The sequence below is a fragment of the Ascidiella aspersa genome, chromosome 1 (genome assembly GCF_963924565.1).
Source record: "Ascidiella aspersa chromosome 1, kaAscAspe10.2, whole genome shotgun sequence".
Taxonomy (NCBI): Eukaryota; Metazoa; Chordata; class Ascidiacea; order Phlebobranchia; family Ascidiidae; genus Ascidiella; species Ascidiella aspersa.
Genome location: NC_139447.1, coordinates 7259077 through 7282581, shown reverse-complemented (window position 1 = coordinate 7282581; position 23505 = coordinate 7259077). Strand labels below are relative to the sequence as shown.

The following is a 23505-nucleotide window of genomic DNA, read 5'->3' as shown; positions in this document are numbered from 1 at the left end:
TCTTAAACGCCGTTGTCTTTTCTAATGACAGTTGTGGCACGCAAAGATTTCGCAAAAAAACTGAGCCCACGTTCAGTAAAACTTTTAGGCAAGCCTGGGTTACATTGTTGCACCAGAAAACGACGTTTCATTAACGTGCAAATGTGAATGTACGTCGCGCGAATCGTTGCGTTTCTCTGGAACTGAGACCGCTTTGTGCAAGTCGCGAGAAAAGGCGACGCTCTATCGCCGATCACATCACACCCGGGTCGGGCTGCGCCTTTTTTCGCGCGATGTTTACAAGCCTACGCGGGGCTGGCGGTGCGCGGCTCTCGGCAGAACATCGCAGTGCGGTGCCGACAGCACCTGAATGCCGCGGCGAGAGAAGGTCGTGGTTTTAAGCTGTGCTTCTAGGCAGGTGTGTTGTAGAATTGTTTCGCAAAGGGCGCGTTTTTGCGCCGGGCGTCGCCGTTTAAAGTTTATGTTTGTAACCCGCGTCTTTTTACTGTTGTTGCTGGACAGACTCAAAACAGATTTTGAAACGCAGTTTGAGGGTTTCGGGGACTGCGTTGTTGCTGTGTGGATTTCTCACAGTTGCGTGGTATCTACTGAAAGGAAAATTTCGTCTAGTTTGTTGTATTGCGAGGAAAAAGTTTGGTAAAAATCGAGTCATAACTTTTCAGACAAAGGCATTTTTTCGAATTTTTTTACTTTGTGATGGCTGGGTTTGTTATTCCGGATTCGTTTTTAAGCATTAGGGCGTGAGAGAAAGATCAGTGAATATCGCTAAACCTTAAAGTCGTACTACGGACATACACAAGGGCGAATGAAGCAGTTATATTAACTAGACATATAACGTCTCAAACAAAGATACTATCGCTTATTTTACCCTTTCAAGCAGTCATCGAATACCAGTTGGACGTTTAACAGTGAACCAAAGTGGTTCGAGTTGCTCAACCATTAGGTTGTTTATCGCGTGCCCCGTAATAACGAATACCAGTTTTCAAGGCGTGTTATAAACCTTGAAGAATTCCTCTCAAAATTCCGTTGCCATGTGTTTTGCCGAACGCGTCAGTTGGCGACTTAATGGGCGTTAAGTCGCCGACCTGCTGCGTCGTGTAATGCTGAACCAAGCAATCCGATTACGCGTAGGGCTTTCGTTCATCGAGCTAGGAGCCTCAAAGAAAACGTGCCCGGTGCTGCCTAGCGTTGTCTCTATGTTGGTCCACTGGATTTGCCTCCTTAAGCCGACTAAAAATAAGACGTTGGACACCGTCTGATGCTTTAATGTCCAATGTAAACTTGCCTAGTCATTTGCGACCGCTTACTGTCACTTAAAGTTAAAATTGTGTTACAGTTCAGATTTAGCCAGAAATGTAATGCCGTCCAACGGCCACACAAGTAGCCTGAAAAATGAACCGTTCTCCTTAAATAAGTCCATCGTCATTAAATCTGACATATTGTTCTAAAATGAATACCTTTGCCAATCCCCTTTGAACGAAATTGTAAGGTATTCTTCAAACAATATGAACTCATGAAGACGGCCAGAGTAGCACTGTTTGGTTTTGGCTGGTTCGAAAATTGTTGGTTAGTTCGAAAATTGTTGGCTAGTCGTTAAATTGTGGGTTGAAGCAATACTATTTAAGAGCGCGTTGGCCTGACGTACATTTACCGCTCACACAGAAGTAGTTCGTCGTTTTCAATTAAAAACCTCAGGATAAGTATGGGCTACGGTTTTTAAGCACTTGCGTCTTGCGTGCGTATAGAGGCTTTTGCCAACTTGCGTTTAATTGCAAACTTGAAAAGAAAATCCAGAAATCGATTGCGCAAATGCAAGCGGAAATCAGTGGCTTATGGGCGGGCCTTTAACGTTGTCTTCCATTAAATACATGAAACGCCATTATTATTGCGCCTGAGAAATATTACCATTACCGGGCGTAATCGTACGTTTTAAGGCTGATTGTTTAACACGTGGCAAGGGTACAAAGATGTGTTTCTGTACAATATAGCGCAACATTAGGTAAGTTAGCGCAATAGTAAATAATTGTGCTAATGCAAAAGGATATCAAAGTAGACAAATAGATAAGCAAACACAAGAACTGTCGTCAGCTAATCTCATCGAGTTGCTGGTTTTGTTGAAAAAATACGGCGCTTGCGATTGAACGGAAACTTTGTAGAGTTACGGTGGAAATAGAATCCACCAAGCGAGACAAAAAAATTTATCAGTAATACCATGACGTATAACCGACCAAAATGAGGTAAGCCCTTTCAGCAGAAATTCTGTTTTAGCCAACCACTCTTTTGTTTTGCTAGTGTGTGTAGTGTGTGTTGTGTTTTTAGCTATTCGTTCTAGTCCTCAAATGGCAGCACGCGAATTTATAAATAGCAAGTCAGTCTACACATATACGACAGGCAAAACTAATACCAATCATGACTAGGGATGTCCGATACTGTTTTATTCTCATACCGATACCCGATATTTTATACAAAACCTATCGCGATCCGATACCACATGACGTCATTACCATGTCCAGAATAAGCAATAGAGATCAAAATAAAACGTTTGAGGTATTTTTCTCGGTTATTAGAATAAAATCTGCTGCAGCGTTGAGAAAGGTTTGATTACATCCAGTTGTTGCTTATTATTTTAAGACTAATTTATCTTTAAAGTTCGAATCACTGTGTCGGATCGGCACTCAAGTATCGGACGAGTACCGATACTAATCCATGGTATCGAATATCGGCCGTGATCCGATATTATCGGACATAACTAATCATGAAGGGTGGTTTAGGGCTGGGGATTTAGCAGCAAAGCGTTACCATATTGTAAAAAGTCGTCCGTCCGACTTGGCCGGTTATCAATCATATCGCCTTCCAGCTTATTGCGCCGCTGTTGTGGTATAAGTTGACTCGTGGGACGTCCGATCAATGGAAGTCAGGCGGGTTTGCAGGCCGGGCGTGGTTCTGGCGTGGTGGTAATGTGTAGTGCAGTTGCTACATCGCGTCTTTCGACTCTCCGACACGTGTTTCGTTTTTAGACTTGCACGTAATCGATACGTTCGCAAACCGTCGGCGTAGTTTACATGCGACCATTTTTTTTTAATTTTTTGAAAACTTTGAATATCCAAGGGCAGAATTGCAAGTGGTAAAGGTAATAGTAATGTTAAAGGTTTTGCAAGATATCGAAACAGTCTTCCAAACTTTCTCAGTGGTCTCTTTATATATGTTTCTCTTTACACAGCAGAAAATAAACAGTTTAACCTCAGTGTTATAATATAATAGTGTAGTGTGATTTGGGTTAATTTCGTAGCTCTTTTAGAGTTAAACTGAAATAACAGTGGATTTTAATACCCTGAATCATTATTTTGGATAACAGGTAAAAACAGAATGTTTCTTTCTTGTAGATCCTTAAGAGCTGGGAAAACTTTACGCTTTCCAACCAAGTTTAGCTATTCGGACTTAACGCTCCGAACTTGGCAATCTTTTTTCTTAGTAACGTGGGAAAAGCCCGGCGGTCGCGATTCGCGGGCAAATTGAAAGCCGCCTTTTGGGCGGTATAATTACGCGGGGCTTACGGTGGCGAAAAATCCAATTGTGTGTCGATCTCGCGCTCCAAAGGGTAACAAGAGAACGCTGCTGCTGCTTTTGCTGTCGATTGCTCGCGCTTTCCAGCGCCATTGATTAGACGCGCCTGAAAAGACCCCGCGGCGACGCTCTAATTAAGTTCAACGCATTCAAATGCCTTCCAGGCCCCTTGCTGCCCGATTCGACGCCCGCCACTGTTGCACGCCGTCAGTTTCGATTCTAGGAGGTTTAACTGCGCGTTTTGCAAGCCGCTTGCTTATTATTATTATTGAGAGGCGACTGCGTTCATCAGCTGCAAATTCACTAAATCTGAGGTTAATGTTGGGTGAGCAATATTTATAACAAAGTATGCCTGTCAATTCTTACACTGTGAGATTTTCAGTTTTTTTGGTTAGCTCATATGGTGTTAAACCTCAGGCAATCTTTTCACAAAGTCTTCTCAACTGACATATCGGTATTTTTAAGATAAGTTGTTAGGTTTATAGTGGTTTATCCGTGGGGTGCTGGTTATGTTATCAATTTCAATCACAGATGCAATTGTGATATTTACCTGAAGATCGCGTTGCGTTCTAACGGAGCTGTGTATGTAAATGGCAGCGAATCAGTGAAGGAAAGAGACTTTGAGCTTTGAGGTGAACCTATTGAGAAACTCGATGTTGTGGACTGCTTATGTGAGACTTTATTCTGCATTCAAGGCAAACTGCGATTGATCTGTATGGACGATAATTGAGTTTTAATCACAGCCAAGATAACGAAATGTCTAGCTCCCCCAACTTAACAGCACGTTTCGGAGATACAATCACACAGTTGAACGGTTAAGGAGTGGCGACGCAGTAAAAGTAGAACGTAATATGTTTATGTTAACTGAATTCGGTGAAATCCTTACAGGCATTATTTGTAACAGCATGTTTTAAAAACAAAACAAATTTAACGCGAGAACACTAATCAACAACGCGGTACCTGATCAACACCTGAAGGTGCTAATAATGCTAGAACTATAGAAACTCGGAATGATAACAATTGCGTCCAACCTTCTTTAAGTGATACTTGAATTACTTGAAACCTTATAATCTAGATGATGTCGATCTAACCGACTTTTTTAGCTTTGCAATTCATTATAAAGCGATATTACAGATGCATAGTGTATCCAACACTGTAATGTTTGACCTGAGGCAGGCACTTTTAGAAATTGTGTGGGTTGGAAGGCAAAGTATTGGTTTTGCCCACGTCTGTTGTTTGGGGCTCTTGTTTGTCCTCGTGTCGCCGGCATCCAGCTCTAGACTTTATTTACTCGAAAATATTCTTTCTGTTTACGAGCGCGTTTTGCGACGGGTCTGTTAGCTAAATCAGCAGTGGTCAGCCATTTGCCAGTCAAGATTTAATTTCGCCCCGAAGCGCAAGTAGCCTAATTGCAGACCTGTTCCTTTCGAGAGCCCACTTCCTAAAGCTTTTTACCGTATTCGGAGAGGCACAGGCGTCTAACTGATATCTCGGCTTGCCTATCCTACACCTGGAGGTGAAAGCGTAGTTAAAATCCAATTAAGGGACCGCACACCGTACAGGGGATTGGGCGTGAATTTCGACAGACGCAGGACGCGAAAATGTTGTGTGTTTAGCGTGTTTGTGAATGATTTGTTCGGAGGCCGCACGTGACATTATAGAGGCACGCTCCTAGGATGACGAACCCGTGTTTTTACAGCTATGTCACAGACAGAAAACGAAATAGAATTGCAAAAAAATGGACGCTTAGTTTTTGTCCCCTTTATTTCTTTGAGAGTAGTGTTGCAAAGAGGGAATCTTTAAACACTCTTTGTTTGTAGTTGTTTTTAAATTTCTTTCAGGTTTTTAAAAAAATAACGTTTTTAGTTTGTTTAAAAAAATGATTACTACCATTATTCATCAATTCCAACTATGTAAAAAATGCTCTCAAGACTGTTTTAAATTGCAGTTCGTTAATTCGCTCCAGCGATGCTCAGATACAGTCGCTATCGCGTATACAAATCAGCAACAAAGTTTCAACGAAGGGCTTCGGCCCGTTTATCAGACACTTCTAAGTAATACCTCGAAGCTATATAGAGCATTCCTTCGACAGAAAAAAACTATTACTCAAGACTTTCTGTTTACTTACCTGAAAACCTAATCAACTTGACATTTTCTGCCAGACGTCGTATAGGCTTTATAAACCGCTCAATGAAAGTGCGATCTTAAGTGTGTCCCGCCAGTGTCTTGCCACCGACGGCGAAGATGCGGAGAGGAAATGTACGGAGCAACTCGAACCCCGCCATACGGATCCTCGTTCTCGGAGACAAGGGGGTCGGGAAATCAGGTGAGTCTCCTAGATGTGTCTATACACTAATTAGTTGACGACTATGTAATTGTCACGAAGTGCTTATATTGCCCTTGACTAGTTTTCTGCGTTATGCTGTTTTTTTACTATTTTACTTTTCTACATGTAGCGTGTAACATTCGATAGGTTTTTTAAAGCGCTTAGAAAGCCCCTCGCCCTTTTTTAATGCCAAGATCGTTATATGTTAAAATATGGACACAGTGTTTTTCTTATGGAAACAACCTTCTGTAGCTGGAGATAGGATGTGGGATGTTCGCCAAAAAGCTTCGATCAATATGGATAGTTATTCAAAGTCAATCCTTTTATTAGATACAATTTTCATCGCGGAAACATTGCCACGATCCCAAGTGATTTATGCCAGAATTTTCAACGTGTCAAGTTAAATCCGCAGCTATGTTGAAACTAAACAAATCCAAGGGCGCCCCACATTTGTGTACTCCTGTATATTAGGCTGCCTATTCAACCTAGAAAACCCTACACTGCCTTGCTAAATGATCATTGCTTAACTTTGCGTGACAAGGGCGTGTGCACACCCGCATGCGACCTGTCAAACGTCGGGCTCTTGTTTAAGGCGCAGTCGCTGATTGCCATCGAACGGCTTAACCGGGAATAAAGAGGCTCCATAGCAGGCGAGATGCAATATCGCGTCCGGACCGCCAAGGGGCCATCGCCCGTTCGTCTTTTATCGACTCGCCTGTCAATCAAACCCGCGTAAGCCCAGGAAAGTTGCTGTATCACCGCAAATCAGCGCCAGGCCGCTGGAGCTGGTATCCGGATTAACGAGGCGATAGCGACCGAATCCTAGGGATTTCAGATCGTTTTCCCCCCTTCGAAACCTCGCTGTATGTATACGTGCACAAGTTCGTTATTTGCCGTTGGGATTAGGCGGGGAAAGGGATAGGGCCCGGTGCTAGTCAATAAAAGTCTAAAGCCGGTGGATTGGCGTGATACAACACCGGGATTTGGCCTGTTCTTTTGGCGATAACGTATCTCGTACACACACTGTGTCAAGCACGTCTGAAAACCGCTTGCACGAATTGAATGGTCTCACGCCATTTCGACGACCGGCCGAGCAGATTACGCCCCGATGTTTATGAAGGGCTTTGCGGGATAACGATGTTAAACGGTCGAATTTCGCTTGCAGTATTAGTGGGTTGCTCACCTTTTTTGCATTCACCTGGGTCAGTTTAACACTTTTAAATGGACATGCTGTATTCAACGTCGCTCGGTTATCTAACTTTTGTATAGGCCTATAGTTAAAATGGTAAGGGTAAACTGATATTAATTTGGATCATAGCCGTGATACATTTTTGTAGTGTTCTGTTTCGCTTTATACAATTTATTCACAAAAATCCACCTTAATTAAGTGTGGTAATAAAATTATGAAAAATACGATCTTCTAAAATTTAAATTGCAGATGAAGATTCCAGTTGTATTTTAAAGCAAAAAATCACAGCCTTGAATGTAGCGGCATATAGCGTTTCACTTTTAATAATATCTCACAAAACGTTAGCAAATATCCCTAGCCCGTAACAATACAAGAGAGGCCAAAAACGGTGCGAGAAAAGTTCGCGTGCCCCGGTAAACGTTAAAGCACGCTAGCGGCGTTAAACCAAGCCCTAGTAGCTGATCTGTAACGAGCAGAAAAGCCGCGGCGCTATCGATTGCATTTTGTTTGCACAGCGCAGTAACCGCCGGCTTTCGCTTTGCAACAGCTAAGTCCGTGACTCGGTAACCTTAATGCGCGTTTTGTTACATGCAGTCACTAGAAGAAAAAAACGCGAGTGGGTAACCGGCGTTGGGCCTGGCGTCCCTCGAAAGCGATTCGATTGAGCTGTGACGTCAAGGCACTAGAGATAGCGGGGGCCGATGACCAGTCAGATAAAGGATACTTTTAAGCCGCGCGAATCTTCGCAGCGCGTCAACTGCCCGACTTCTGACAGCTCTGGGCGCGATTCTGGGCGAGCGCGTTTTGGCGTCGCGCCAAGGCCGCTGGCCTATGGGTGCGATGGGGGGCCTTGGGACTCGATCTCACGTGCGCAAATATGTGCCCAGTCGTCGGGCACGGGTTGGGCGCAATAGACTGGTGCCGAGGCGAAAGGCGAGCTTTGACAGACGTGAGTGAAGCCACACACGCGCAAAGTGACACGCGAATTCTCGCGCAGCAAAATGTAAATTGTTTTTCGCCGACGTTTCGCCTTTCACCGATATTTTTGTTCCTATAAAATTGTTCTTATATCAGCATTTTGTTATTTTAGCATTGAACTTTTACTGCCTTGCCTAATTTAAAATCGTATTTCTATGCGGACTGGTTTTTGCATCTTTTCATGATTTTGCGTGATTTCATGTGAACAAGAGCGTTTAAAACTTAACTACAGTCTTCAGTAAAAATGTTTGAGACCAAGATATCACAATTCTCATCTCCTCATGTTTTTTGTTGATTTTGTAATTATAAGTTGGTGAAATTAGTTATTGCGTTTAAAATTGTGCACTTAGAAAAGGCGAAAAAAGAATGTGCCGAACAAGCAAATCTACACCGATAATTACTATACCTAATAATTAGTCCGGTAGATTAGAGTTCTATGTCTCGATATTTTCCGGCTAGCAGTATTATGCCTTACGGGCCTCTATGCCTGTATGCCTTACGGGAACAGTATGACCTGCACTTCACTTGGTAAAGTTATTTAATCACTTTTTAAAGGGAATCCACGCTCACTCTTATGCGCTGAAAATGTGACCTTAAAATAACTGACAATGATATAAACCAAAATTGTAAGATCACTATGTCCACCTAAATAAGTGAATTGGCCTGAGTTTTTTTTAAGAATTATTAATTATACCGTTGGGGAGTAGTTTATTACGAACAGAAACTTGACCCGTGTAACGATAAAAGTGGAGCAAACTGTGGGTCTACTAGCCTTTAGTTCGAAACTGTCGCCTAAATGGAAAACATTTATTGACAAGTAATGATGGTACAAAGCCCCCATAAATAGACTCTGCGTACCAAAAATACGTTTTTCGCAGTTCCCACTATACTGGAATATCCATCCTTAAAACAGAAATGACAAATTGCAAGCGAAAATAAAGTGTTTTGATTTGCTGCATTTCACAACAAACCACCTGTTTTCTAAACTTAAGGAATTTTTGCATCCCAGCGATCGCTCGAATTTTAGCATCCGTCCTAGCGTCGTCAGTAAACCACTTATCGCGGTTTTCCAGGCGCCTATCGTGGTCTATAGGCACTATAGGCACTCGTAGCAAGCGTGCCAATGTCAGCTGGCGAAATTATCAAACCAATACTGTAACGATTGGAAAGTCAACAGGGGGATAAGGCGAACTTAGCGAGACAACCGCCAGGCTTTAATTATAGTTGTCGAAGCGACATCCGTCTGCAAAGCCGTGCAGTACACCTATTTTCATTGGGACTTGTTGTCGCCAGATTTCGCGTGTTTTTGCGATCTCGTGGAGGGGAGGGGAAGTCGAAAATCGCGAGCGTAAAAGAACAACAGAGTGATTCGGCCGTGACAAAACTTTCTGCCCCCCCCCCCAAACCCCCGTGACGTCAAAAACTCGGAAAATTTCCGGTCCCAGGGAAAAAGCGTTACAGCAACGTCTGGCATTCGGTTAATTTGGCAAAAATAAGTTATGTTACTTCGTGACCGCGGCTGAACTTGCCTGCTCAGTTATGTTTTAGCCTTTATTACGGTCGGTGCGCAAATATAAGATGCTTACTAGAGAATTCGGATGGAAAGCAAACATGAGCAATTGACTTTGTATGTGCTCTTTATTTTTCTGCGCTGCGGCGCTTATAGCACGTTATGCACACGGCATTGAACTTAACACTGCCCAAAGGTCAAGGCGATGCTATGGGCACGTACCGTATACTTTTCAACTGATAACGCGTTACGGTATCGGTATCCACATATTACGAGGGTGAAATTGATGCCGGTGCAACACACAGTGATATCAGGTGTTAGATCACGTTAACAGTCATATGCAACATTTTTCACCTGTAACTTCTACGAACTATGTTACTGTATGTCGCTGTTTGGTAACAATTCGTGCAGTGTGAAACTTTTGTTCGTTTGACCTTATTTTACCAAATTGCTCGGGTTATTTGAACCACCATTTATTAAGTTTTTTTAAATCACCCTATGACGGATAACAGGCCATGCTTTTACGTCTAAAACGCATAGTTTCCAACATTATTCTTCGTATATAGAGAGGAAAATGCCGCCCGCCGACCGTTCCCTAAAAAACCCAAGTCAATATTATACGTATACGTGATATTTATGGATATAATTAAGCCCAGCGAACTATACGCAGTCCTTAGGTGTGCGGTCTCCACCGTGTAAATTGCACCGAATTGTAAGTTCGCTGGTGGAACAGCACAGCCATCTTTGTCTTGATTTGGCATCTGCGCGGTTACGACGAAGCCAGCCAAAATTGCCGGGTCAAATATAGCAATGCAATTATCGTAAAGAAACGCAATTATTGTAAGCGAAACGCTCGCAATTATAGATTTAAGGAGGTACGGTGCGTGTGCTTTTTGTGTTTCTGGGCAGTGGTTCCATACGTGGTCAATATACAGCGAACGGCCTGCGCAAAACAAAATAAAGACTTTTACTCCTGTATTTGAATCCAATAGGAGGCCCGTCATTGTCTGTCACAGCAAAAGCTCTGTCCGCGATTTTATTGCAGTTTCTTGCGGAAATAATCTTCGAAATCGCGTTTGTCTGGTTCCGATATCTGGAAATTGAACCCAGTAGTCAGAAAAACAGATTTTCTTATGGAAGCGCACAGATTGAGTCGCTAAATCACGAGGTTTTAGCAGGACGTTTTTTTATTTAGAAGGCCTAGCAGTAAAAAGTCATATCTTACGCTATTCGTACGTTTACTCAACAGCATCTGTTTTTCCTGTCTTTCCGAGTTTTTGGATAGAATTTATTTTCGGCACTGTTCGTTTAGTTTTACAACTTTTCCCACTTTAACGTAAAACAGTCACGCTTCAGTATTGAGTCTAGGCGGGCGAGCGGTTGATTTTAGAGACGGCTCGGCTCGAACCGGTTTTCCGGTTGGCGACCGCGCTTTGCTTTCGAACCCGGCAAATTGCGTCCATAAAAGCGTCGCGCGGTCGCAAACCTGTCGCCTGAACCCTCGTAAAATCGTCGGATATATACGACGCGCGATGCAGAAACGTCTGCCTTTGCCCGAACGCCTAGAGTCTGTTTACTTTCTTTTGCGGCGGCGCAACACAACGGATCGAAATACATCGCACCGCTGTTTATTTCTGCTCTCAATAAACCCGACGACCTCGGATACCCTTGCTTGTCGAAATAGAGCGTTCTGATTTATGCATACAGGTTGCCGCGATTCGCTGTGCGCTTGTGTTAGGCACTGTTTATCCGTTTAGAATTGTAAATCGTTGTTTTTAAGAATGTTATCGTTTCCTGCTGTCTTTGTCGGCCAGCCTTGTGCCGACTTTTCCTGTTTCCGCAACTCAATTATTTTCCTGGTAATTTTATTGATTTCCATTTGCCTCAATAGTGGGGTTGTAATCCTCGCTAAATTAGGGTAGTAATTCCCACAGGCACCGGATATCTGGGGGTTAATTAAGAGTATAAACTGACACCTGGGAATTTCAAACTGGTCATACTTCTATAAATAGCACAAGCGCGTAAACTCTGTGGTTATAGTGTATATCGCAGAAGTCGTGATGTTAGTGTTTAGATCAGGGTTTTTTAAACCGGGTCCATGGACCCTTAGTGGTATGTGTCTTTTTGTATTGCGACAACAATTTATGACGTCATCTCTAAAATTCCTTGAAAATACTTGTCCATGCAAAGCAAAAATATTTTTTAGGGGTCTGCAGTAAAATAACCCCTGGTTTGGACATATTGTGTGCTATATAAATATTGAAGTTCGGACTCTATAAAATCATTCCCCACAAGATTCACTTTATTTACACATTGTTGACTTTTTGTCATTCTAGCGAGGACTGTTAGGGGGCACGAAACGCAAAAACCGACAAGAATCACTGCTCCAAAACAAAAACACACAAACTCGATTAAACATGCTTTAGTTTGTGATTTTTTTTTATTAACAGGCCCACCCAACCTATTCGCGTATCTTAGCCTTGGGTGATAAATCCCCATCTATCGGTTCTATTAAGCCTTAACTATTTTTTCGTTTTTGTTTTGCAGCCCTGGTGGTCCGCTACTTGACGAAGCGATACATCGGCGAGTACGTTTCGGGCACCGGTAAGTCATTTCTTATCTCAAAACGCCGAGAGTTTGTTTTAACCTATGCAGTTGCGCCGGAATCCTGTGCAGCTGGTCCACTTCGAACCAGGAGTAAATCAAATCCGACACTGTCTGTTTACTTGTAGAATCCGCCATTAAGCCCGCGCTGTTATCAGCTTCGCAATGCTGGTTGTTTTGTTAGAGATTTTTCCTATCGCCGGGTAACAAATTGGTTTACAGTCTAACTTAAAATAGATTGCATGCAGCGGTCAAGGTCAACCCTAAAATAACCCTGGAGAGTTATTTCGGTGTTTTTGAGCGCCGACACGCAATAAGTTGAGTGTAACCAGCATACACAGGCTAGTAATTTATCACTAGCAGAGCAGTGTTGAACAGTGCCCACTCTGTGTGTGGCACTTAAGTTACTTGCTGCATTGCATTCCTGTTGACTTCCTCTGGGTCTTTCGTCACTGGCCGAAATAGAGAAAACATTACTTATCAGAAGGAAATGCGCCTATCCAAAGTATTGCAAATTCCGAAACTCGTGAATTAACGCATGAATTACCGCGAGAATACCGCAAATGATCGACGGGTTTAGACAATAAATGAGAAATTGGTTAGACAGCGCCAGAGCAACTCTAATGGGTTACGTAATATTCTTAAACAACTTTCTAGCCATACCATTTTTTATTTGAATTGGGTAACCGAAATTGGAGTCAGTTTGTGTTCCATGTTATCAACGCTCACAATAACACAGTAACTGTATTCTTTGTACTTGTAGTAAGAAATCACAACCTTGTAAAATGGTCATGTGAGCAGCCTTTTTAACACTTTAACAATCGTTTCCCAAATTATTTTTTTAGCTGAAGTGTTTGATACGAAACATATTAATTATAGTTCTTAAACATATACGAGTTTAAACAAGTTTTGTTTAGGCTATACGGAATATAATGTTACGAAAATTGTCAGATTTAACGACCTTACAATTTTTTACAGAAATAACCTATCAACATGACATCACGCTTGCCGGCAACCACATAACGGCGGAGATATGCGACGCCACCTCTTCTAAGGTAAGAGAACAGAGCACTCGACATTTCACACAGTCGTCCATGCTGCTTCGCCGTGTGTCAGTTTTACGGCGTCTTGATCCGTAACCATTACACGAAATGGGCCCGACGCTGAAATTGGTCTCGTTTTTTTTAGTTCTTTTGCGGGCAATTTTAGTGTTTCAGTGGCAGACGCTCGCAAACCCGTCGAGGCGTCGTAATTCTACTGGAAATGGGCGTGAGTCATGGATTTTGCGATTTTCCGCCACTTGTGTTGGCTGTACACATGGAAAGACGTATCTTAGCTTATTGTCTGCGGGACAACAGACCGACATCAAGCTATTTATATCTGTGTTGCAATAGAATACATTGCAAAGCCCCTTGCAATGTTTTCTTGTGTTCTTTACCTACACAACATTTTTTCTTAGCAAAGAGCATTTCTCCAATGCTTTAAAGTCCAGCTTGTGCAATCAATACAAAACAGCTTGCCAACGTGCGCTTAAGGCGAAATTTGGAAAACAATATATCAGCGTTTATTTGCTTTAGAATTTACGCTCGCCAAAGGAGACATTCAATTCCGTCTGTTTGCTTGGCTGGACACAAATAATCTGCGCGAAAGTGTTTATCTGGCAAATAGGATCGGAACAGTTCCGATGTCAGGCCAACAACACGCGTCAACAAGTCTTTGATGTCCTGTTTGCTTTTACTTTGCAGGCGCATCTTTGTATTTGCCTTTGTCCTTAATCACATTGGAAAACGCTGCGACGCTCGCGACTTTCCCGTTCGAACATTGCCCCACGATTATAATATTCAAAGGCGGTTTACGGGAGAAAAATTAGCCGATTGATCGGGTCGGTAGAAAAGTAAAGATTTATTGTCCGTTATTTACCTCGATAGGCCACGACCTTTGGTCTGTATAAAAGTTGTTGGTGGAATTTGGCAAAAGAATTAGCAGATTGCTTAACATTTCTTCTCCTCTGACATCATGGGATTTGGTAGTAATAATTATAAAAAAAACTGTCGAACAAACTGTTTTTTCTCTCTGAGATAGGAGTAAGATTTCAAAAGCGAGACACTCTGATTTATGGCGAGATTTTATCACATAATTTTGTGACTTCATTTTTGAACGAATGTTGGGTGCCTTTAACGCAATTGTCCTAAATTCGCCAGTGTCCACTACGCCACTTTTTCAAATTAACACGTTTAAATATTTTTGATTCAAATAGGAAGTAATTTAGAAAAGTTCAATATTACATAGTTTTGTTGTTTGGCAAACTTTGGCGCATAAAAAAAAAATAATATTTTGCACCTTAGTATATATTAGTTGTGGGTCGATACAGCACAAGAATCGATTAAATAACGCCTCTTTGCTCAACATGTGTATTACAAAGAGAAAATCATTTTTAAGCGTACTAAATTGTGCCAAACACGTATAGTTTATTTGTTCGTCCTACAGCCTTTCCAAGTATCTTTCAATATTTGGATTGCAAATAGTTGAAAAGCGGCCCCAAACCTCCAAAAATGGCTTAGCGTAACCCTGGTTAAGGTGTCCGACACCATCAAACCGTCATCGGGCAAAGACATCACAGGGGTCGTACGCGTGCTGGTCGCGGCAAATCCTCAACGCCGATTGACAATCGCCTGTACAGAAGCATTAGCGCGAGAAGGGTCCCACGTAAATCAAATAGACGCCTGCCAAGGTACCGCCTTGTAAATGCTAGGGATCCATGTGGTGCGTTATACCTCGACAGTGGACTGGGCTTTTATTAGGAATGTCCTATTTACGTCGCATTTTACTCCAAATCTGATACCCTCAATTTTGAGTAGGAGGTATAGTGATGTACGATCCGATATCACACGACGTCACATTTATGAATAAATGAACAATATTAATGAAATTCGTTTCAAGCGTAGTGTTTTTACGACTGTGAAACTAATTTGCTTTTGCGCTACGAAACGTAACTATAGATTTGAATGTAGTTACATTTTTTTAAAGATTAACTTCTGAATCTGAGCAAATTTTCAAGTAAAAAAACACTAAGTAAATAACAGACATTTACAAAATTTATAAATCCATTTGGTATCGGATCGGTACCGATACCACCCCAGTATCGGAAGGCTACCGATACTATCGTACTTGGCATCGTTGTTTGTTGCGATCCATTATTATCAGACATTTTTATTTATACAGCGTGCGACCTCCGACCCCTTTTAGCGGTGTTGTAATGACTTCCAAAAAATCACTTGACCCAAGACACTTAAGTCACTGTTTTTTAAATGATCTTAAGTCTATTGAACAAATGACTTAGCTTGAGATAAGATATGTTCATTAGGCTTTTTTTTATAAAATTGAGTTATTTTTCTTAAATTTTGCTCAGAAAAACAATTTACTTTTTATTTTTTGAGTTATTGCTTATACTTGGCCGAGTATACCAATTGTAACAGTTTAACGTTTCACTGTTATAATATAACTGTTTATTTGTTGCTACAATGCGAACACAGTAGCTCGTTTCTAAACTGAATTTTAGGCCCCAAACTCTACTAAACTCGTCATACTATTGCAATCAATATAAAAGGGGTATGAACATTCCTTGCGTTCCCTTTGGGTATACGATCACTGGCAGAAGTCAAATAGCTCAATCGATCAAGCATTGGAGCGCTCGTATAATAGCTTCGACTATTGCGGCTGGAATTTGTCGATTGGACTGGTAATGATTGATCGTTCGATCTACCGATTTGATCGATCGATTGATTGCGTTAAAACATCACCTGCACGTTGCACCGAGCCACGAAATGCAATTAGCGCGCGATTATTATTGTTGTACAGTTGTTCGGCAAATTTATTGCCAGTTAATGTAATTTATGCCTGTCGTTTCAAAATGAATCAATCCGATTCAAATGTTTTGCAAAACAAATAACCAATCAAGTCCCAGTCCAAGTCATCTGTTGCCCAAATCAAGTCTTAGTCAAGTCATAATAAAAGCAGGTCAACTTGAATTCAAGTCATTGGAATAAAAACAAACCTTAAATCATTATGAGCAACAACTCAACTAAAACCAAGATAACGCAATATACAGCAAATTGAGATATAAATTATTTATTAAAAAATATTTAGTGAAAACACTTCACTAAATATTTTAACCCATGTTATTCGACAAAATAACTTAAAGCCAAGTCAAGTCATTCGTCCAAAATATATAAACTAAGTTAAGTTATTTTGGCTAAGATACTTACGTCAAGTCATTTGAACACAGAGACCAGACTGCCCTTAGTCAAGTCATTGACTAAGTCATTACAGCACTGTTTATTGCCTTCGCAAATGGCAACCTTACCCTTGTGTGCTCCAATCGTTTTAAAACAAACACGAATCGATCAATTCGAAAAGCGAGTTTGTTTCTCTAAGACCTTTAATCCGCTCGATTCCTAATGCACGCAGAAAAGCTTCCTAACGCGATTTGTTCGAGCTGAAATGGAATTCCAACGCACAATTCGCAAGTGAAATTTTGCCAGTCCCATTTGGGTAATTACGGGGGCATTTATTGCGTTAACTTTGTTTTGTTTGTTAAAACGTAGGATGCAGGCAGGGCCGATGTGTGCCTACATGATTATATATACCGTTCCTTACACATCAAAAAAGATCAAGGATCCGACAGTGTGGTCACGCTTAGTTTATACCATGGACATAATCTATCTTCTTTTTAGAATTCTATACCGTAATAAAACACATTCGCGCCCGTAAAGTCTTGATCCAGGGTAATTGACATTGCACAGCCAGGAAACACACATACGACTATTTGCTTTTTGCAGCAAGAAATCTCTGTGTTAAGGCAGCGACTCTTTGTCGATAAACGACATGAACCCACAGGTGTGCTGCGGGCAGATCGAAAGGTTTCTAGCACCCTTTTGTATCAACATAGGCGCGTCTTTTTGCCTATTTCCTTTTAGAAAAACCGAAATCGTGGTTAGTCTGTGAACGAGTGAAAGGTTAACACTGTTGATAGTTACCGGAAAAAGAGCGGCATTCGCTGTATTATAACAAAGCAGGTTCCTACGAGGTCGTATTTGCGGCATACTTTTCAAAGCGACTTCGCGTTAAATCTAAATGCGGCAAATCGGCGGATCGATTCGGCGAAAATTCAGCCTCCGCAGCGTCGTTAATCGCGTCCCTTCGGCGGAATCGCGTCGGCCGCACTTTGACAAAGCCCGGGTCGCACAAAAAACGGCAAATATTTTGCCATTCGTATCGAAGGGTTATGGAATAGGCGAGGGCCTCGATCGTGTGACAGCAGGTGTTTGAACGAAATACCGCGAAAATACGCCGTTGATTATATTCCCCTGAGGCTGATACTGATACTGGTCGCAATGTCAATCGACCAATTGACACGGGTCATCTTAAAAGCAGTCGTATACGCTCACTTCCTTTTCCTAGCTTGCAATTTCGCGTTGACCATGTTTTTACAAGCTGGTTTAAAACGACAATGCAAATGATATGAAGGAAAAATCTCGATGTACCGTTTACAAGCAGAGCAACAGAACTTACCAAAGTGTAGTTTGGCCGAGGGCAAGAAATATCATTAAGTCGCAGTACAAAAGAAGGTGCTGGTAACTGTCCGAAGTAAAAAGAACGGTTATTAGGAGCGGTTAACTACTCCTTTATTTCTGCAAAAATACTGTCAAGATCTCTGTCAAATTGGCGCAAGAAAAATTTTATTTTGGTAAACATTTTTCTTATAGCAGGTAAAAAAGTTTACCTCATAAAATAATTTTTGGTTCTGATTTGTTTCAAGCCGGGACCGTGTATTTTACCCAGTCATTTCAAGTTATGTTACTGCCCTTTAGATAAACGCATATTTATCATTTGGTCATGGGTGCACCATAAATCACACACTTTTCCATCTTTCTTCAATGTGGTAAAAGTGTCGAAACAAAACCAAACGCTCACATCAGAAAAGTCTTCCTTTAAATCGGGGTTCCCAACGTTTTTTTACACTGCGGCCCTCTTTGAAAATTCTGAAAAATAAATGACCCTCTAGTTTTTTCAACCTTGTAAAAAATTACAAACCCACGGTTGGGAACCCCTGCTTTAAATGAAAGGACAAAAACGGGTAGCATGCATTGACATTATTTATATACGCTATCGAAGCCATCTGCAAATGTGTTCCCAAGCTGTGCTTTACCCGAGATCAAACAGGCGTTAATATTTAAACCCTTTTGTAAGGCGTTCAGTATTAGCGTGGGGTTTCTGGTTGCTATAAATATCCCACGCCATCGCTACAAATGTTCATGAGGTAATCTATTGTCCAAAGTGCTAACCCTTAGCAATCGATCGTGTAAAAACACGTCCCTGTTACGAAGATCCCGTAACAGTCTGTCAGTTTTACAAGTGTTTTCTGCACCTCGCAGGTGACTTAAACCCCAATTGAACCGTGTGATTCCGTTCGAACGATTCCCTTGAAGCCGTTAAGGCATTTTTATTTGATGCGGTGTGAACTGCGCACGCGAACAAGTGAGCGATGCCCAAACGCAGTCTGCTAAATTACAACGCCGTTTGAATAGCGTTGTTTAAAGTACATTTCTTAAACCATTATGTTTTAGTGTGCAAGCACAAGTTTTGGCTTTAATTGAATTTGTTGATTTCAGTTGCTGCTACGATATGTTTAATTGTGTTGTTTAAAATACTTGGTAAATAAGGCCAACCCGAAACTTATACGATATTTATAGGCAATACACCGTTATACAAACGCAACCCTTCGTCCAATATGAAAAATAATCAAAAAAAGCAAAATCAAAGCGCTTAGTCTGTTTTAATGTTTGACTACTTCCCTTTTCATAGCTGTGACATATTTTGACTTTTGAAACCGCCAAACTTTTTAACCTCCCGCTCATATACAACATATATTTCATTCGACAATACGGTAACCAGTAAAATAATAAGAGAAAATAAATGATAGAACGCTGGATAAACGCGACCCACGACTCAACCACATTGCTCCTCCATATCTACTTAGTTTTTATTATAAAGCTTCCGACCTAGATCGAACCGGAGACCTTTCGCGTGTAAGGCAATCGAGTTAACAAATACACTACGGAAACATTTGGTATATATATATATATATATATTTATATTTTATATTTTATTATTTTCAGAACCGGGAGATCCCGTCTCGCAAGAGCGCCGCCAAGTGTGACGCCTACATGCTGGTGTACAGCGTATGCAACCGGGAATCGTTCGAGTACGCGTGCTCACTCGTGCATGACCTGCGCGCCGAACGGTCAACGGAGCAGAACGCGGCTCCTGTCCTCCTAGTGGGAAACAAGTGCGATCTGGATCACTACAGGTGAGCTACATTAAAATTCTTCTTTCTTTCACGCTTGTACGTCCTGTTGAACCAGTGGTTCTCAACCTTTTAAGGCTCGCGGCACCCCTCAGAAATATTAAATAGATTGCGGCACCCCTACAAGTTTTTTTCCGTAGGTAAATCACTAGATTGTCACAATAAACGGAACTGAAACAACACACATTAACTCTGCACAAAGTAGGAAGTTATAATTGTATTTGTTCCACTGTAATCCTACATAAAAAGTGATAAGAGTTAAACAAAAATCAGATTTTTAAAGAATCTTAAAGATCTCTCGGCACCCTTGGGCATTAGAAATGGCACCCGAGATGAGAACCACTGTGTTAAACCAATAGTCCTTTTGTCAAAACTCATACCGGTGTCACTCCAGCACCTTTCAGGTCCTGTGAGGAGTTTAGGGAAACCGATTTGCCACATTCAACTGCCCAATATACAAAGCATAGGTGCGCATTTCGCGCAAATTCACACGATCCCGCAAGTAATACTTCCTCAACGAGCCTTACATTTCCCACGTTGATTTTTGGCGAAGGTGCCGCTTAAAAAATCACTATGAAATTTATTGCATAGCGTTGTAAGCAAGTTTTTGTCTTTGATCAACACAAATAAGTTTATGCGAATTGGTTACTTTTGAATACACGAGGTTAGCAACAACAGTAATGGTTAAAATATCATCATTTTAAGAGTAATACTTGTTTCTATACTGACAAGCAAGTTGCTTTACTCCTATTAAAGATAATGCTAATATACAGACACCGCATCTGTTGTAAACTTTTTCAAACTTTCATCCAGATGTCCCTAGATAACTTTTCACTCTTTTCTCCATTCAATTAAGTTACCACCAAACCAGGGTATTACACACGACCCGGAGATAAGTTTCGCCTGACCTTTCTATGTGCCTGAAATGCTGAATCGTAGCCCGCCTGCAGCCTTTGTACCGCGCCTAAAACGAATATCTGACAGACGAATCACAGTGTTTGCGAATTAGCCAATTACACGGGGTTTAAGGTGACTGTTGAATCAGCATGCTGTCGTATTTTGTGGTTTTCGTCTGCGGAAAGAGTGTTGTTCGCTTGAATATAATACGGCACATATCATATGGAAAACGCCAATGGCGATAAAACGAATTTTTCGGAATAGAACCACAGGAATTTGAGCAGCTTGTGTTTGTACAGTCAAACTAAATTGATCATTTTAACAAAAACATCTAAATATAACACAGAATACAAAAGTCCTCGAAATCTACCAATGTTTTTTTTCTTACATGTACAGTATAAAATAACACTTGTTGAACTACTTAAACTGGACGCCTTTTCTATAAATGACATTACTTACTTTTGGTGAAAAACGTTAAATAGTTGTTTTTCCTAATTTTTAAAAGGCGCAATTTGTTCTCTGTGAATACCGAGTTTTGATGCTTGTTTACCGAAATGTTGGCTGTGATTGATTTCGTTACATGCGCTACGAGCATTAGATTTAGGTGATCTAAAATTAAAAGTTCAAGAGCCGTATCTTGACTTGAAACACAGTGCGATTTTAGTTTAAAAAGAGCTTTTGTTATAATTTGCTTTACAAATTACCTGTGTTTCATTTATTTGCAAGAACAATGCGGTGTTTCTAAACCTCCAATGACTGTTCTAAACCTCCAATGGCAATTATTTTGATATTATGCTGCCCTATAAAATTCAAGGGTTAGTTGAAACCCTAACAAGTTTCTAACTAATGCGAACGATTCGCTGATAACTAACCCAAGATTCTTGTATTGACAGGGAAGTGAAGCGCTCAGACGGGGAGAACATGGCCAGCACGCATCAGTTCTGCTACTTCGCCGAGACATCGGCCGCTGAGTCCTTTCAGCAAGTCGAAGAGGCCTTCGAGCTCGCCTTTCGTCTGATCAGCGTACGCTGGCATTCCATGACCGCTTCACCAGGCATCGCGCCGAAACGCGGCAGCCGCAAGAAGAGCTTCAGCCAGGTGGCAAATCTGATCCGCGACCACTGCAAGAAGCAGACTCAGCCCCCTCTAGAGAAGGGAATAACCTTTGAAGGATTCTCGCCCATGTTCCGCAGCTGGTCCATGTCTTCAGATAGGAACAACAACGCCGGTAACCCCTTCCAGGAGTCTGGTGGTAGACGGCGATCGCGCAAGTCCGCTGTGTCAGCACTTCGCACCAACGCCGCCTTGCACCAGTACACTTACCAGCGGCCAAAATCCAAGTGCATGTCGCTTGAAACCTTAAGCGAAAAACCGGACGCTGAGGGCGGCAACGGAGAGGTGTGCTCAACTATGCCTCGCTGCTCGTCGCCCATGCGCCGCTCCAACAGCCTCTACCAGCACAGCAAGTACCACACGATCGACAGCGCCATGGCGTCGCGTTTTGCCAGCGACGAGGTGAAGTCGAACGGCACGAACCGACGGCGACCGCCCTCCGAGGGAAACCAGATGTCGGTGAGCACGGACGAGAACTTCGATCTGAGCGACTTCTCAACGGCCGAGGACGATCCTTTTTCATCCAACCTAGAGTCGAGCCGCTCTTCGAGCGTGTCGCTATGCGGGGAAGATGACATAGCACTTCCACCGCTGGCCAGTGCGCCGCCCGATATGAACGCCGACGCGCGACGCAAGACTTCGCTGAACAAGAAATGCCTCAAAATCTCCATCCACTCCGACGGCGAGTGCAATGATGGTGGAGGCAGTGGTGGTAGCGAGGCCATCTCATACCCACCCAAGTCCGCTCCGCTCCTAGCATCCTCCAATAAGTTCCTCTTCTTCCCAAACGGCGCCCTAAGCCGCCCGCAGCAGCCTGAGAACGGCTGGGTGCATTTCGGCAACGCTAATGCCCCGGTGTCGCCGCTACTGGACGGACGTCGCAGCTTTCGTGTCAGGATGGACGAGAAACGAAGCCCGACCGGTGGCCTGCTTAAGCAGTTCTTTAAAGGCTCGCGCGCCTCCACCAGTCCGCCTCAGGTCCCGAGTTCGAGTCCCGTGCAGAGCCCATACGCGTCGCAGAACTCTCTAGCCTCGACCTGCACGATAGCCTCCTCCACCAACTTCCTAGCGGCTCCCGACGATCCCGGACTCACCTTTCGCGCCTCCTCCACCTCCCTATCTTCCTCCGTCGGCAGCGAACACCAGGACGGCACCTGGGCGGTGACGTCATCAGCACCTACGTCACCGCGCGTCCAGGGCGCCAAGAAGTCGCGGCGCTTTCGAGAGGCGGTCAGCGACCTGATTCGGAAAAGAAAGAAGTCGCACGCCTCCAACGAGATTTACCGCCACAAAGATCGCGTTTTCTAGTTCTTATTTTCTTGAAGATAAGGTGGAAGGTTTGGAGTCGTAAGCACAGGAAGGGATGTAACCAGATCAGTGCAATTGCTGTTACACATCGCGCGTGCACTTTTTTCTGTTAGTGGTGTAAACCGACGAAATTCATTTGCACGAGCCACCCATAAGCAGATGCAAGATTAAACAAAACACCCAAGCAGACAAGTCTTCTTTCCGCTAAGTGTGAAAAGTGTTCAGTCCTTCAGGTCGAATAAGCGTTTCTATAGTTCAGTCGTCGCTCAAAATTATTGAATTTTAAACTAATTTGTTGAAAGGGTCTCAAAATCATTGGAAGGATCTAAGTAGAAATTGCTAAATACTCGACCTACATTTTCTTTCCACTGCTGTTAAATGTCCTGATGCTGTCTCCTCTTTTTACAATCCGTAAGAGTGTATCGATTCGGACACTATGTGACCAACGAATGCACTTTCGCTGTTGCTTTTTTCCACCAACGCAGGTTCAAATACGTATAAATGCAAGCTATTCACAAACGTTGTGATGCCAACCGTTTCGCTCGCGTATTTTAAAGCAAGTTTACAGTCGCTTATGTACATTGTACAGCGCGCATCATGATTATATTGTCTCTCTCTATCGCCATGCTGTGATTTCTTGAATAAAAGTT

The 23505-nt window shown here is 42.4% G+C and overlaps 1 protein-coding gene across 1 annotated transcript; it reads left to right on the top strand.

The window, feature by feature from the left end:
- Positions 1-1938: 1938 nt before the first annotated feature.
- LOC146166847 (uncharacterized) lies at positions 1939-23504 on the top strand. The gene is made up of 5 exons (XM_083380388.1): positions 1939-5890; positions 12115-12171; positions 13150-13226; positions 19350-19540; positions 21328-23504. The coding sequence occupies exons 1-5, from the start codon at positions 5809-5811 to the stop codon at positions 22853-22855; spliced, it is 1935 nt and encodes a 644-aa protein (XP_083236514.1). The 5' UTR covers positions 1939-5808; the 3' UTR covers positions 22856-23504.
- The last annotated feature ends 1 nt before the right edge of the window (position 23505 follows it).

What these genes read in the sequence shown, in the direction of transcription:
- LOC146166847 (XM_083380388.1), top strand. Translation starts at nt 5,809, where the DNA reads ATGCGGAGAGGAAATGTACGGAGCAACTCGAACCCCGCCATACGGATC. An exon ending in CGAGTACGTTTCGGGCACCG is followed by an intron (nt 12,172 to 13,149) that starts GTAAGTCATTTC and finishes AATTTTTTACAG; the next exon opens with AAATAACCTATCAACATGAC. An exon ending in TGCGATCTGGATCACTACAG is followed by an intron (nt 19,541 to 21,327) that starts GTGAGCTACATT and finishes TTGTATTGACAG; the next exon opens with GGAAGTGAAGCGCTCAGACG.